This window comes from Numenius arquata, chromosome Z, assembly GCF_964106895.1.
Source record: "Numenius arquata chromosome Z, bNumArq3.hap1.1, whole genome shotgun sequence".
In the NCBI taxonomy this organism is placed as follows: Eukaryota; Metazoa; Chordata; class Aves; order Charadriiformes; family Scolopacidae; genus Numenius; species Numenius arquata.
Genome location: NC_133616.1, coordinates 40128764 through 40142626, shown reverse-complemented (window position 1 = coordinate 40142626; position 13863 = coordinate 40128764). Strand labels below are relative to the sequence as shown.

Genomic DNA, 13863 nt, shown 5'->3' with positions numbered 1-13863 from the left:
CCTGCCTCCAGGTGAATGACCTGCTACAGGACTTAGACACACACGAGTCTACAGGGCTAGATGGGATCCACCCAAGGGCACTGTGGGAGCAGACAGAAGTGCTCTCCAAGGCACTTTGCCTCATTTATCAGCAGTCCTGGCTAACCAGGGACGCCCCAGTTGACTGGAAGTTAGCAAATATGATGCCCATCTACAAGAAGGGCCAGAAGAAGGATCTGGGGAACTACAGGCCTGTGAGTCTGACCTTGGTGCTGGGGAAAGTTATGGAGCAGATCATCTTGAGTTCCATCACGCAGCACATACAGGACAACCCGGTTATCAGGCCCAGTCACCATAGGTTTATGAAAGACAGGTCCTGCTTAACAAATTTGATCTCCTTCTGTGATAAGGTGACCCACTGGGTGGATGAAGGAAAGGCTCTGGATGTTGTTTACCTAGACTTTATTAAAGCCTTTGACACTGTTTCCCATGGTATTCTCCTAGAGAAACTGGCTGCTCATGGCTTGGGTGGGCATGTGCTTCGCTGAGTAAAAAACTGGCTGGATGGCCAGGTCCTAGGAGTGGTGGTTAATGAATTTAAATCCAGCTGGAGGCCAGTCACAAGTGGTGTTCCCCGGGGCTCAGTACTGGGGCTGGTTCTGCATAACATCTTTATGGATGACCTGGACGAGGGAACCAAGTGCACCCTCAGTCAGTTTGCAGATGACACCAAGCTGGGCAGGAGTGTTGATCTCCTTTAGGGTAGAAAGGCTTTACAGAGGTATCTGGACAGGCTGGATCAATGTGCCAAGCCAATAATATGAGGTTCAACAAGGCCAAGTGCCGGGTCCTGCACTTGGGTCACAACAACCCCATGCAGTGCTACGGGCTTGGGGAAGAGTGGCTGGAGAGCTGCCTGATGGAAAAGGACCTGGGGGTGTTTGTCAACAGCCAGATGAATATTAGCCAGCAGTGTGCCCAGGTGGCCAAGAAGGCCAATAGCATCCTGGCTTGTATCAGAAATAGTGTGGCCAGCAGGACTGGGGAAGTGACTGTCCTCCCGTACTGGGCTCTGATGAGGCCACACCTCAAGTATTGTGTTCAGTTTTAGGCCCCTCACTATAAGAAAGACATTGGTGTCCTGCAGCGTGACCAGAGAAGGGCACTGAAGCTGGTGAAGAGTCTAAAGCTCAAGTCTTATGAGGAGTGGCTGAGTGAACTGGGATTGTTTACTCAGGAGAAAAGGAGGGTAAGAGGAACACCTTATTGCTCTCTACAATCACCTGAAAGGAGGTTATAGTGAGGAGGCAGTTGGTATCTTCTACCAAGTAACAAGTGGTAGGATAAGAGGAAATGGCCTCAAGTTGTGCCAGGGAGGTTTAGGGTGGATACGAGGAAAAATTTCTTCACTGAAAGGTTTATCAAACATTGGAACAGGCTGCTCAGGGAAGTGGTTGAGTCACCATCCCTGGAGGTATTCAAGAGACATGTAGACGTGGTGCTAAGGAACATGGATTAGTGGTAGTTTTGGCAGCGTAAGGTTAATGGCTGGATTCAATAGTCTTAAAGGTCCTTTCCAACCTAGCCAGTTCTATTATTCTTTACCCCACCCACTAGGTAGTTAAAGACATGGATAAGATGCCCTCAAGTAGATAATAATACTGCACTGGCCCCTGCAAAGCTGAAATGACTCTACAGTTAAAGGCTGTCTGAGCTGCTAACTTAGGTGACGGATTTTGGAGACAAACACATAACTTCAATCACCTTTAGTGTCTTCTTTCCCAGTACTCCCAACTTGTCTCTGAATGAAGAATAGGATAAGTTTCATAAACTTCACAGGTCTGTTGGTGTTTGAAGTAAAATAGTTAATAGTATTCACACAATACACATTACAAAATTACTTGATACAAGAACAGAAGAGACTTAAGATTTTATTGCCTTGTCAGGTGTAAAAATTTATTTATGCTATTTATCAAGTGTTTAAACTTACGAAAAGACAACACTTCAAATTCAGGCCCAATTGACCATCAGAAAGCCCTACATCAAAATACCCTTGACACTTCCAAGTACAATTTTTACAAAATGGCTTAGAACAGTAGAATCTCATTAAATAATGGCCAACTTCACAAGCCTGAAGGTCACCACCTCATCAGTATTTTTCTGCTGAGCATGACCCACAGAACAGCGGAAGCCTTAAAACCATTTTAATCCCCAAACACTATCACTACTGCACTCAGGGCATTTAAATCACATTGCCCTGCATTAGTAACACCAAACATTACAGCTAGTCTTAAAGATTTACCACATCTCCCCCTAACGAAATGCCTTTTTTTTTTAAATCATTGTAAGAGAACTGTGCATCAAAACAACTGCAAAATACACAAACATCCATTTGGCTTGGTTTTAAAATAAAAATAACATCAGTCATCTATTTGTTAACTTCATCTCTTGTGTTGTGCTCCTTTCCCCTCCCCTCTCACTTAGGAAACTATACTAGACCAGGCAGTTTAATTGTAGCACTGAGGTAGCATATTTTAATTGAACAGAACAATAGGTTTGCTACTGTGCCTCCTCTCCTTTAAAGCACAAAAAAAAATCCCCACAGTTTTTCAACTTCTTTGGAGAAGACAGGCGTATAGTTCATTTCCAACAGCCACTCCATTTTGAATTCAAAGCACAAAGCATCTCTGAATGCTAGATACATTACACCAGCTAGAATGAACGAGAACATATACAAGAAGGGACTATGTCAGTTTTATTAGAACTATGGTTACATTTCAGCTCTATGGCACCTATTGTTCCATATTATGAAATGCATCTTTACAGTCTCTGAAATTTGATTTCAAAGACTGGGATCCTGAAAAAGAGCAGCTGTGCCTCAGTTCTTCTAAATGATTTTCACACTATCTGCAGAAAGGTCAAATAATTGCAACAAAACCAAAAGAAATCAAATGGACCTGATATAAAAATCAATAGGAATTAGCAACATGAGTATATTAAAAGAATCGAAGTTAAGGCAAAAGATATAACATGCCTGAATGAACTGAGAGCATTTTCCATTCACTTAAAAGAGAGCTGGGATAGCCTTAAAAAAAAAAAAAAAAAAAAATCCCTGCAAGAGTAGAAGCTTAGTTTCATAACTAATTAAGAATAACAATCTCAGCTTTGCCCTTCTGGCTGAAAGCTTTAAAAGAAAAAGCTGAAATCAGGCTGTACACAAGAGTGCAGTCTTAACACCCAGGCTGATTACTGAAGTAACTCTTACAGACATTTGTATATTTATGGGTGAACAGTAAACAGCAACCCCAAAGAACTGGTTATTTTCTGCTCTGAATGTCTTTCTGGTACATATAGCCATGTTGGACTCAGTTGCACAACACACATTCCTCATCCAGCCCTGAGATGGATCTTTGAATCCCCCCTTCTCTATCTTTCATACAGCAAACCAAAAACTTTACTGCAGTTAAAAACCCCCGAGTCAGCTGTACGCATATGGGAAATTGGCCTTTAACACCTTGGAAAGCAGACTGAGAATGTAACTGAGCTGACTGCTAAATAAACCCTCAGGAAAACACCTAAACAGCTGAGGATAAATGTGTAAGTTATAATGACCAATTCAACCTGTTTATGGAGACTTTAATGTTAATCTTTCAAGTAATCCAAGATGCACTCCAACACCTGTTCTCAAAAATTTAAGGCTTTTATGAGCACCCTCTTACATACAAAAGGAGTATTAAACAGAAGGAACTTGTTTACAGTAAATACAAACATCTGAAAATTCTCTGAAACCTGTTTATACAAATACTAATAAATTCTTTAATATTTTGTACAACTAGAAGGTGCACAGATTGGCATTCAAGCGGTCGATGCTGGCAAACATCTGTCAGTCAATAACATGATTTACTTGGAAAACAATATAGTTTAAAATGCCATAAATTAAAAAATAAGTTAGTTCACATTTTTTCCCCCAGCTTTTATGTACATCTTAGTCTTTATTGAGATCGTGTAGCCTTCTTCAGAAGCTCGAGGTCTTTCCGTCGGCTTTTGATTGCTCTGGCACAGCCATACTCTTCCAGTTGTAAAGGGATATACTTTTCTATCTGAACGAGCCCATGCCCAGCAGGACCAGTAAACAGCTTAATCCAGGATGGCTTAAAGTTTCCTCTGAAGCCCAGAAAGGCCAAGCTTCCTGTGACAAAAACAGCTCAGTGTTACCAAACTAGTCCAGCCCGTCCAAGCACAACATAGGACCAGTTGGGAGGGAAACAACAGGCTCCTCTGAAATTCTTCCCACAGATTATTCAGGACATTAATCTACTCCCAGCTTCACATGCACCTTGCAAGGAAATACTAATTTGCAATTACCTTCTTCAATATTCAGTATTGAAATCTGAATTTGAAAACACAGCTATTGGGACAATTACAGAACCTGTTTTCTCAGGCAGAACTTGTGCCAGAGCCCTGAACAGACATGAGCTACCCCACGTGGCCTATAAAGTAATCATCCCTCAAAATAACGACAGCTTCTCATCTTCATCTTCAAATTTTGCTAGAACAGGAAATACTAGCCTGGCACAGGAGATTGTTTAAAAATAGATACACTGGGTGAGGCACAAAATACAAGATTTGGGAAAAAAGCCTGGGGCTCTCTTCTGCAATCCACAGGCACAAAGAACCGCTAGCAACTTCTCTGCTTGCAACAAGCTTCAGACAATGCCCTTTGGGGTAACAGAAAAGGTTTTCTGCCCCATCTGCTGAAGGGATGCCCATCCTCCACCTCTCAACAAGGGCTGAAACGCAGCAGCCCACCCCAATGCAAACTGGCAACCACCCTCCGCCAGCTGCATCCTTTTCACACACCCCGTGAGAACCCCATCCTGCCAACACAAACACACAGACCAAGGCGGTGTAAAAGAAATGTGCAAAGTTTCCACCAACCATTGCTCTGAAGATAAGGCGGTTTGGCTGTCCCCAGGGACATTAAGGCTTCTGATAAATTATTAGGAATTGCTACATCACCTCTTGTGCTCAGTAGAACGATAGACCTGCAGTAGAGATAGTGCAGACACAGCAGCTGTTATAAACTCAAAGTTTTCTTAATATTTGGCTACATGCTTTTATGGCTAGCTGGCCTCATAGTCCACTTGCTTAAGAGTACTCATGACATAGACATAGTCAACCCTCTCTGAAAGCACTACCTAGAAAAGCACCCACCTAGATTATTTTTTTGTTGTTGTTGTTTAAACTGACTTCCAAATTTAACTTGAAAATCATTGAAAAGTGTTATTTAAATACAGTTTAATATTTTCTATTAAAAAATGAAGTTTAGATATTAATCCAAAATAAGAATATTAGAATGCTGACTTTTCTTACCCTAACCTTTTAACCTTTCTTTAATGATAAGCAATTTTCTCCTTAAATAGGGAGAGAACTGTATGATATTTTGTCAAATAGCTCTTGTCAGTGTCCTTCAGTGACCTTATTAAACAAAAAGTTATTTTTGTTTTAAGCAAAAGTGTTATTACATGATGCTTAGTTAAAAAAAAAATTTCAAGGTGAAAGACAGGCAACAGTGGAAAATTGTACGTGTTCAAAATTTGAGTTGCTTTGTCTTCTCAAATAAGGCTAAATTGTCTGTGAAAATGCTTCTGTGTTTCTCCTTCCCCCTCAACTTAATGCATGTTTTGCTCACTTTCAGTGTATCATTATTCAAATCCTCATTAGAGAGCAGAGCTACAGCTTACAGGACATACTGAAAATAAATGATGATTACACATACCTTTGTGGAATTCCAGATTTTAAATATCCATCTACGCGCTTAATGTCTACTCCAGAAAATAATTTGTTTCCCGACACTGTGCCAACACAGGCATCAACTACAACAATAAGTATACCATTATCCTTGAAGGAAAATATAGTGTCATTGACCTGAATGGGAGGAAAAAAAACAGAGAACAACTTTTCTTTCTTAAATGTGAATTCAACAGCAATTCTACCACACTCAGTATTAATCTTCATCTAGTTTAGACACAGTGGTGTACTGATTTCCTTACAAATACTTGGTTCTCCCTAGCATGTCTTCATTTTTCTCCTTGAGGGAAGGCTTTCAGTGGAACTTGTGAAATTGCATGGGAGCCTTCAGTCCCTGGCTTCTACAGGGAGATGATACATTTCAGGTGACTTACTACCTGCCTCAGTCATTGCTCCCGCTTCAGGAAGCCAAAATTCAGATACTGAACCACGTGGACTTCTTGGCAATAGTACGGTTAAATCTGCCTCTGCAGCAGCCCAGTTTCTGCGCAGTTTTTTCCTACAGAGTGCTCTTACTGCTTTGGATATGGCACCACACATTCCCATAGAAGTCTGCAGCTGCTAAGGTTATGCTGCTCATGTGTCATTTGTCTGTCTAGATAACTCAAGAGTTTTACTATTTCAGCCAAGCTAACACACTGACATTGCAGAATGTAAACCACATACAGACTTGAAGCTTTGTGGTGTGAGGATGTCTGCAAATACTACTTCAGCATCACATGCAAGATTCCTTCAGCATCCAAACAGAAAAGTCGAAGTAAACTACTTTTAATACAGTATCACATCACCGGATTACCAGGACTCCATCAGAACAAATACAGAAATCTCTGGATTCTTTAGTAAATGCTGTTTTGAAGGAGTTTAGCAAAGCTTATTAGCTTGAATAACTCATCCCATTAACTCACCAATGTGTCAGCACAAAAACAATTTCAACAACATGGATTTAACTAACAGGTTGTTTGGGTTTTTTTTTATTTTTCGAAAGCAGCCATCAATAAATGTATATTCATCCAGATTTCAACATGAATTTGAAGATTTTTAACTCCCTTTTACTGGTACAAATTTTCTCTCAAGCAGGAAACAATCTGAATACAAAACAAAGCTTTGGAGCCTTATTTTCTGAGGTTAAAACATCAGCTTTTTGAATGTTTGATTTTTAAACTACAAACCAACACTTTTCATTGAAGTGAAGAAAAGTGAGGTCAGCAGTATGTAGAGCTGTACAGCTTCTGTAATACAAACTGCTAAAAAGAATGAGAGAAGAAGACTATAAAGAATACTTACAGAAATAAATGCTTGCTGACCTCTGCTTAACTCTTTTTTACCAGATGAATTAATCTGCACAAGGAGGTAGTTTTTGTGAGGATCACTGGTGAATACCATCTGGATACCAAACAAAACACATTAAGTACACTTATCAATGTATCTTCAACACTTCATCATGCCAGACAACTTACAGCAGACCACCCGTGCTCCAAAGCAAATACATCCATTTGTCAGTGGCATTATTTTTGGTACTAGCAATGCTAATAAATATGTAGAGTGTTACCCATTTTATTCCTTACTTTCAGTATTTTTCTCAGCTTGTATAGCTAGAACAGATAATGCAATTTCAAGTTCATGCTAATAATCAAAGATCCAAAAAAGAAGAGAGAAGGTTGGTCAATAGCATACACGTCTCTGTAGCAAAGCAATTCTACATGGAGTAAAGACTATATTGTAGTACAAGACATCAGATCTACCTATGTAGCACTCAGTGAGAGGTGAAGCAGTATTTTTCAAAGAACAAAAACTGAAACCTTTGTGCTACAAGGGACTCCCCGCCTTCAACGTGACCATTGCAAGCTGGTAGGTACAGTATTCTGGGCTGAAAGACTGAAATTCTGCCTTAAAGTGAGTAGACACCAACCCCAACTATACAGTTCATGAAAGTTTTTGCTTATTTTATTTTACCTGAGTTGTGCCGCATTTTGTACATGGTATAGTAGTTTTTACTGGCATCTGCTTTATGACAGTTGGTCCTTGATAGTACTTTGGGTAAGCTTTTGCCATGCAGTTACTGATTCCTTTTGCTGAATCTTTGGTCACAATCTTGATCCTTTCACATCCCTGAGATGAGCAATAACTGTGACCATCCCTATTATATTTGGCTTGAAGAAATAAAAACAGTAATCTACACAAAAGGGGGGGAAAAAAAAATCTAGATCAATTGCTGGAAAGATAGCTGTTAAGGTTTAACATAAATACCTACATTTCATGATTTTCAGAAGCAGAGAAACTACAGTATTCACTTCTGAACCATTGTTCATTTTTTTCAAAATGTTTACAGTTTGTAAGCGTTAGGAAGTCTCCACTGATACATCTGAAATTCCCAACAATTAAAGGAGACATCATTATGAATGCATATGCTTTGAAAAAAAGGCACCACTCCTCAAATCGGTAACTTGCAGGAAACAAAAACCAAACTGCAGAGCATAAATGTTTTCTTTGATCGTAGATCTTTGCAGATACCCAGCAGTAACTGTTTGGATATTCAGCTTCACCCACCAGCACTGGACAATGTAATTATGCTGTTGCAAATACTTGGAAATGCAATTAGGGGGTAGTGGTCATTAATGCTCACAGTACACAGAGACTGGAAATTCTCCTGTTGTATACTTGACTGTTAGGTCTTAGACAAAAGAAATGCAAATATCTTTTCAAAAGCTATGTTCTTCTGCATATTTAATACAGACAGACAAAGTAGCAGATAACAGAAAAAATAAATAAGAGAACAAATTATAAATTAAAGATCAACATTTGCAAAACACAGAAGCGACATATGTAGGACTTCTTTTACTTGAAGTTGACTATATCTTACACCTCTCAAACATATCTCAGTGGCCTCTGTATGAAGTACTTTTTAAAGAGAGACTAGGACTTTTAAGTCCTTTCAAGAAGGCTGAAAACAGATTAGGATTTTCAAAAATACATTCTTAAAGTGTACTTGGAACAGAAAAACTTCTTGGAAATTTCTAGACTTTTCAGTTTAACAAGGCAGCACAAATTTTATTTTAAAACTTAGAAGTTACTTCCTGAAAGACACTGCTCTGCAACACACCAGATACCACATTCTCCCCAGGCAGGGAGCAGGAAATAACTGCAGCAACTATAGTGCTCTTGGAAAAGTATTTCAATGACAATCACTGTATTTTGGAGATTCAAAGTCGCAGAAAATATTCTTTCAAATAGGCTTTGGGCTCCTTTCCTCCTATGCAAGTGTTTCAATCAGTTGCTTTTAGCACTATCAAACTGGACATTTTAAGGTTAAATAAAGTCTTCCAACAGGATGAAATTACAAAGAGTTACCCAGTACTGTTGTCGAAGTAAAACTTCTTGTCTGATCGGTTCTTTTCAAGCTCCATCATTGAAGATACAGGCATGTAGCGCTCTACCTTGCTTGACAGAGCGGATGACCGCCTCTGAAAGGCTTCCAACACTATAAAAAAATCTGTATTTGGTTGATAACAAAGACCAACACGAATCCAGTCATTCCTGAAAACAAAATAAAATGTACAATTCACCGTAGGAAAAGTTTGGCAATACACAGCAAAGAGATCACTCAAAAAACAAGTAACAGGAAGATAAAAATTTCGCAGACCCTCAAACAGAAGATCTTTATTTCCCTCTCTACACAGCGTTTAATTAAATGTTATAGTAACTTTCATGATCTCAGGATGTATTTGATTTTGTACTTTAGACATCTGACAACAAAATCAAGTATGTGAAACTATTAAACTCCAATTTTGCTCAACTTGACTATTTGCACACTTTCTTCTCCAGAGGATTTTCCTTAAAGACACTGTACTGGACAGAAGTTTAACTTCTGGTGCAGGTCTACTGCTTAATCTCTTGCTTTTCACCCTTTAGTATTTGTAATTGTGAAAAAAAACCAACACAAGATACAGTCTTACTGATGACTGCAAACTCTCACACACACTAATTCTGCAGGGCATTACTTCAGTATTGCCTTATGGATCAATGACATAAAAGAAAGTAAACATACTTGTTGAAGTTAATGAGATAAAGATAGGTGACGTTCGGTGCTTTTCCATTCCAATGTATTGTGTAGCCCTTTTGGAGCATCACTACTGGCTGGTATTGTTGAAAAACAGCTCTCTGATTAATACCTCGAAGAACCATGGGATTGGCTGGGTACTCATCTCGTACAATAGTCATGGAAAGATTCTGTCCATTCCAGGTTTGGACATAAACCTGTAGGATATTAAGGAGGATAAAAAGACAGAGGAAAGATTTGGACATTGTGCAAAAGGAAAGGAAATAGTGAAGAATAATCAGTACATTATTAGCAAAAATGCTGCAATTTGATGTTCTGAGTTAAGCAATACAAAAATATCTCCTGAAGAATAGGCCTATTTGAAAAACTTCTGTAGATTTTTTCCATTTTAAAGACAAAAAAACGAGGAGGGAGGCAGGGAAAAAAAAAGTAGAATCAGCTATGGTACTTGGCCAAACTCATATAGAACAGGCATCATAATGGGAATCACACCTATATGAGATTTGTATTCAGAAGGTGGTATTTAACATCTCCATTAAAAAAAAAAAAAAAAAAAAACAGGAAGAAATAAAAAGCCCCTTAAAACCCACTCCGTGAAAAAAAGACAGCCAGAACTCCTGTGGAAGAAAACACCTCCAAAAACAAAAAAAAAGAAGTTTTATGTTGCAGCCCTAACTGCTAAAAGTCCTGGCACGCGTACACATTTGGTTTTACCTTGCAGCATTTAATACTGTACTCCCAGTTTGCATGTTGAAGGAAACACGATATACACAACTGGCTGAAAAGTGTAATATGCATAAAAGTATTTTTAAAACATCAAAGAATTTTTAAGTCCAAAGGTAGGTAATTTTGTTGTTCTTACACTTCCCCTGCCCCCACACGTTTTTCATATTGCAGATTTGCCCCAAACAAAAAGCTACAAGAGTACTAACCTGTGCATAGGTCCCACTGCAAACCACTCCACTCCATTCTGTAATATTAATGCATTTGGGGTGTTGAATCAAGTAGTTATCCATTCTGCCCACATAGGTATCCTTGTAGTCAGTCACTGAACCATCTAGATCATGGAATATTGAGTTCTTGTCACCATCTAGGTCTCCTTCTTCAAACCAGGGACCAGGTTTTCCAAAGAAGGCTTTCAAAGAAACCTGGCAACAACAATTAAAATATTTTTTTCCCTTCAGGCAAAGCACAGAGTAACACTTGCACATCTGCAGAGACACAGGAATTTGTCAAAGTTGATTAAAAACCTTACAGCAAGGACTGCGGAATCTGGCAAAACAGACATTTTGATTTTTAGCAATAGGCTTAGGCTAGCTATAGCTTTTGAACAGTGTTAATATTTGCAACAGAAAACTCATTACTAAGGATATACCAAACCTTACAAAAATTTCCTTTTAGCTTTACCATTAGCCATGAAAGAGATCATTATTGCAATATATCCTGCATCTCCCTTGGCATTACATTTCACTCTGAAGACAAAGGATACACCTTGGGTGACTTCCAACCAAGAGAGAAACTCTACACTAGGAATGTATGGAAAAGACTATCTAAGGCCCTGGATGTTTATTTTAAATACAGCAAGAATAAAAGAAAACTTGTAATAAACTTACGTTCGGACCAAACTTCACAAGAGAAATGTTGTTTTTTGGTGTCATCTGCCATGGATTTTTCATCAAGAATCCAACTGCACTGGTAAATCTGTCTGGAGTTGGCACAAAGTTTTTGAATGTGCACTTGGTAAGGTGAATAGGTCCATCATAAATTTGAAAGCCTCTGATTGGAAATGTCCTGTTAATGCAAGCAAATATTTATAGCATCCTGTAATAAAAGACATGATAAGCCTGAATCTGTGTCATAAATATATTTCTTCTCAGAGGAACCAAGAAAGCAACATTAAGAGAATGACTTGCAGGTTAGATCTTGGTAAAGGAATTCCTATTTCTGCACTTATCTAATGAGTCAAAAAACCCCCACTGGTTTGAATTTTCCTGTAAGGAGAGCTATCACTGCCCATTTGCAAATATGCCCCTTTCCCAATACAGCAGGAGAACAATGTCACCTGCTCTTCGATTAATTATGGCAACTAGAAGTGCCCATAGACTGGAGGAAAGCAAATGTCACTTCTAACTTTGAGAAGAAACACCCAGGCAGCTGCAGGCTGGTAAGCCTCAGCTTGATCCCCAGGAAGGCGCTGGAGCAGCTAATCCTGGAGACAATTTCAAGGCACACAAGGTCAAGAAAGTCATCAAGAGTCATCAGCATGGATTCACCAAGGAACATTCATGCTTGACCAACTTGATAAACTTCTGTGATGAAATGACTGGCCTGGTAGCTGAGGGGAGAGCAGTGGACATGGTCCACCTAAACTTCAGTAAGGTTTTTGACACTGTGTCCCATAAGATCCTCATGAAGTATGGGCTGGATGAGAGCACACTGAGGTGAACTGAAAACTACCTGAATGACTGGGGCCAGAGGGTGGTGGCGTGAATTCTACTTGGAGGCCAGTAGTGCAACCCCAGGGTCAATACCGGGTCCAGTCTTGCTCAGCATTTTCATTAGTGATCTGAATGTTGGGGTTGTGTATAGTCTCAGCAAGTTTGCAGGGGGCACAAAACTGCAAGGAGCAGCTGATACACCAAAGGGTCATGCTGCCATCCAGGTAGACCTTGATAGGCTGGAGAAATGGGCAGATGGGAACCTCATGAAGTTCAACATGGGGAAGTGCAAGTCCTGCACGGGAGGAACAACCCCAGTGAAAAGGATTTATAGGTCAAGGTGGAAACCAAGCTGACCATAAGCCAACGTGCCCTTGCTGCAAAGAGGCAAATGGTATCCTAGGTTGCACTGGGAGAAGTCTTGCCAACAGATGGAGGGAGGTGATTCTTCCCATCTATTCAGCACTGGTGAAGCCACATCTAGAGTGCTTGTCCCTAGTACAAACATTTCTTGTTCATACAATATTTCTTGTATCATTTCTACTTCATTCACTCATAACATACTTACCGATTTCTAGGCAGAGTGCGCGCCTTGTTGTCTATTCCTCCAGTTCCCACATATTTATTTTGGCCACCTGGAAACCCATAATTCTTGCTCTCACCTATGAACAGGGACTCAGACACCTCCTGGCTGGCACCTTCATCATTTGGGAAGCTCCCATCACTATTAAAGCAGTGTCAGAGATAAGTTTTTAGCCAAGACTCTCACTTTTACTTTTACTTCTGTAACAGTGCTACTTCTACTGATTACAGTCCTACTTCTTTTGTAACAGCCCTACTTCTGTCCTGCTTTTACTTCTGTAACAGTCCTCTTAAAGCAGAGCAGTCTAGACTTCATTTACAATACGTAGAACAATAAGTTTAGACATAAACAGTATTAGAGGCTAAGCGTTTGAAGTGCCAGAGCGCCAAGTATTAAATCTTCTCCCTTTTTAGTGCAGCACTCTTTCTTCTACAGCCCACTTTTGCAATCCTAGAACCAGGAACTGAAATGGCAGCAATTTTGGCTTACTACCAAATTTACTTGATTCTTTTTTATTAGAAAGAGACTCTGCCCCCTCTAAATGTTCATCCTCTTTCTTTTTCTTTACTCACTTTCAAGTGTTCATGAGGAGAGTCAAAACTGCCTAAGGAATCATACAGTACTAAAATTACCTGGACAAACATAACCCTTCTGGTGAAGAGGTAGCAAATTGTTGTGAAAACCGAGCACAGGTTGAATCAAAGTGCAAGCTTTGGCAGTTGTGTTAGTTTACAGCCTTTATAACATCATCTGCACCACTGGAAATAGAATTGGGCCTTATGAAAGTATACCTATTAATTTTAATAGACGGATGTGTATCTTCTAAGCTTCTAGGCAAGAAAAACCAGAAGTGATTAACATGAAGTACTCACCTAGCAAATGTCAGACCTATTCCATTGTCTGCAAACCTAAAAGAAAGTTAAAAAGCTTCAGTCATGTTTTCTGGTTTATCCTACAATAAGCTACTGTAAGGGCACATCCTGCTATGCACTAAA

At 39.6% G+C, this 13863-nt stretch overlaps 1 protein-coding gene across 2 annotated transcripts in view; it reads right to left on the bottom strand.

Annotated features, from left to right (window-relative positions):
* Nucleotides 1–1915: 1915 nt before the first annotated feature.
* CEMIP2 (cell migration inducing hyaluronidase 2) overlaps nt 1916–13863 on the bottom strand; it is a 37409-nt gene continuing 25461 nt past the window's right edge. For both annotated transcript variants that reach the window (XM_074165909.1, XM_074165910.1), the window contains 11 exons: nt 13741–13776; nt 12854–13009; nt 11461–11638; nt 10780–10995; nt 9836–10044; nt 9139–9324; nt 7744–7963; nt 7075–7173; nt 5759–5907; nt 4918–5024; nt 1916–4168 (listed from right to left, as the gene is read on the bottom strand). In XM_074165909.1, coding sequence (XP_074022010.1) covers nt 3972–4168; nt 4918–5024; nt 5759–5907; nt 7075–7173; nt 7744–7963; nt 9139–9324; nt 9836–10044; nt 10780–10995; nt 11461–11638; nt 12854–13009; nt 13741–13776 — 1753 coding nt within the window. In that variant the 3' untranslated portion in view covers nt 1916–3971. The remainder of the gene's footprint in view (nt 4169–4917; nt 5025–5758; nt 5908–7074; nt 7174–7743; nt 7964–9138; nt 9325–9835; nt 10045–10779; nt 10996–11460; nt 11639–12853; nt 13010–13740; nt 13777–13863) is intronic.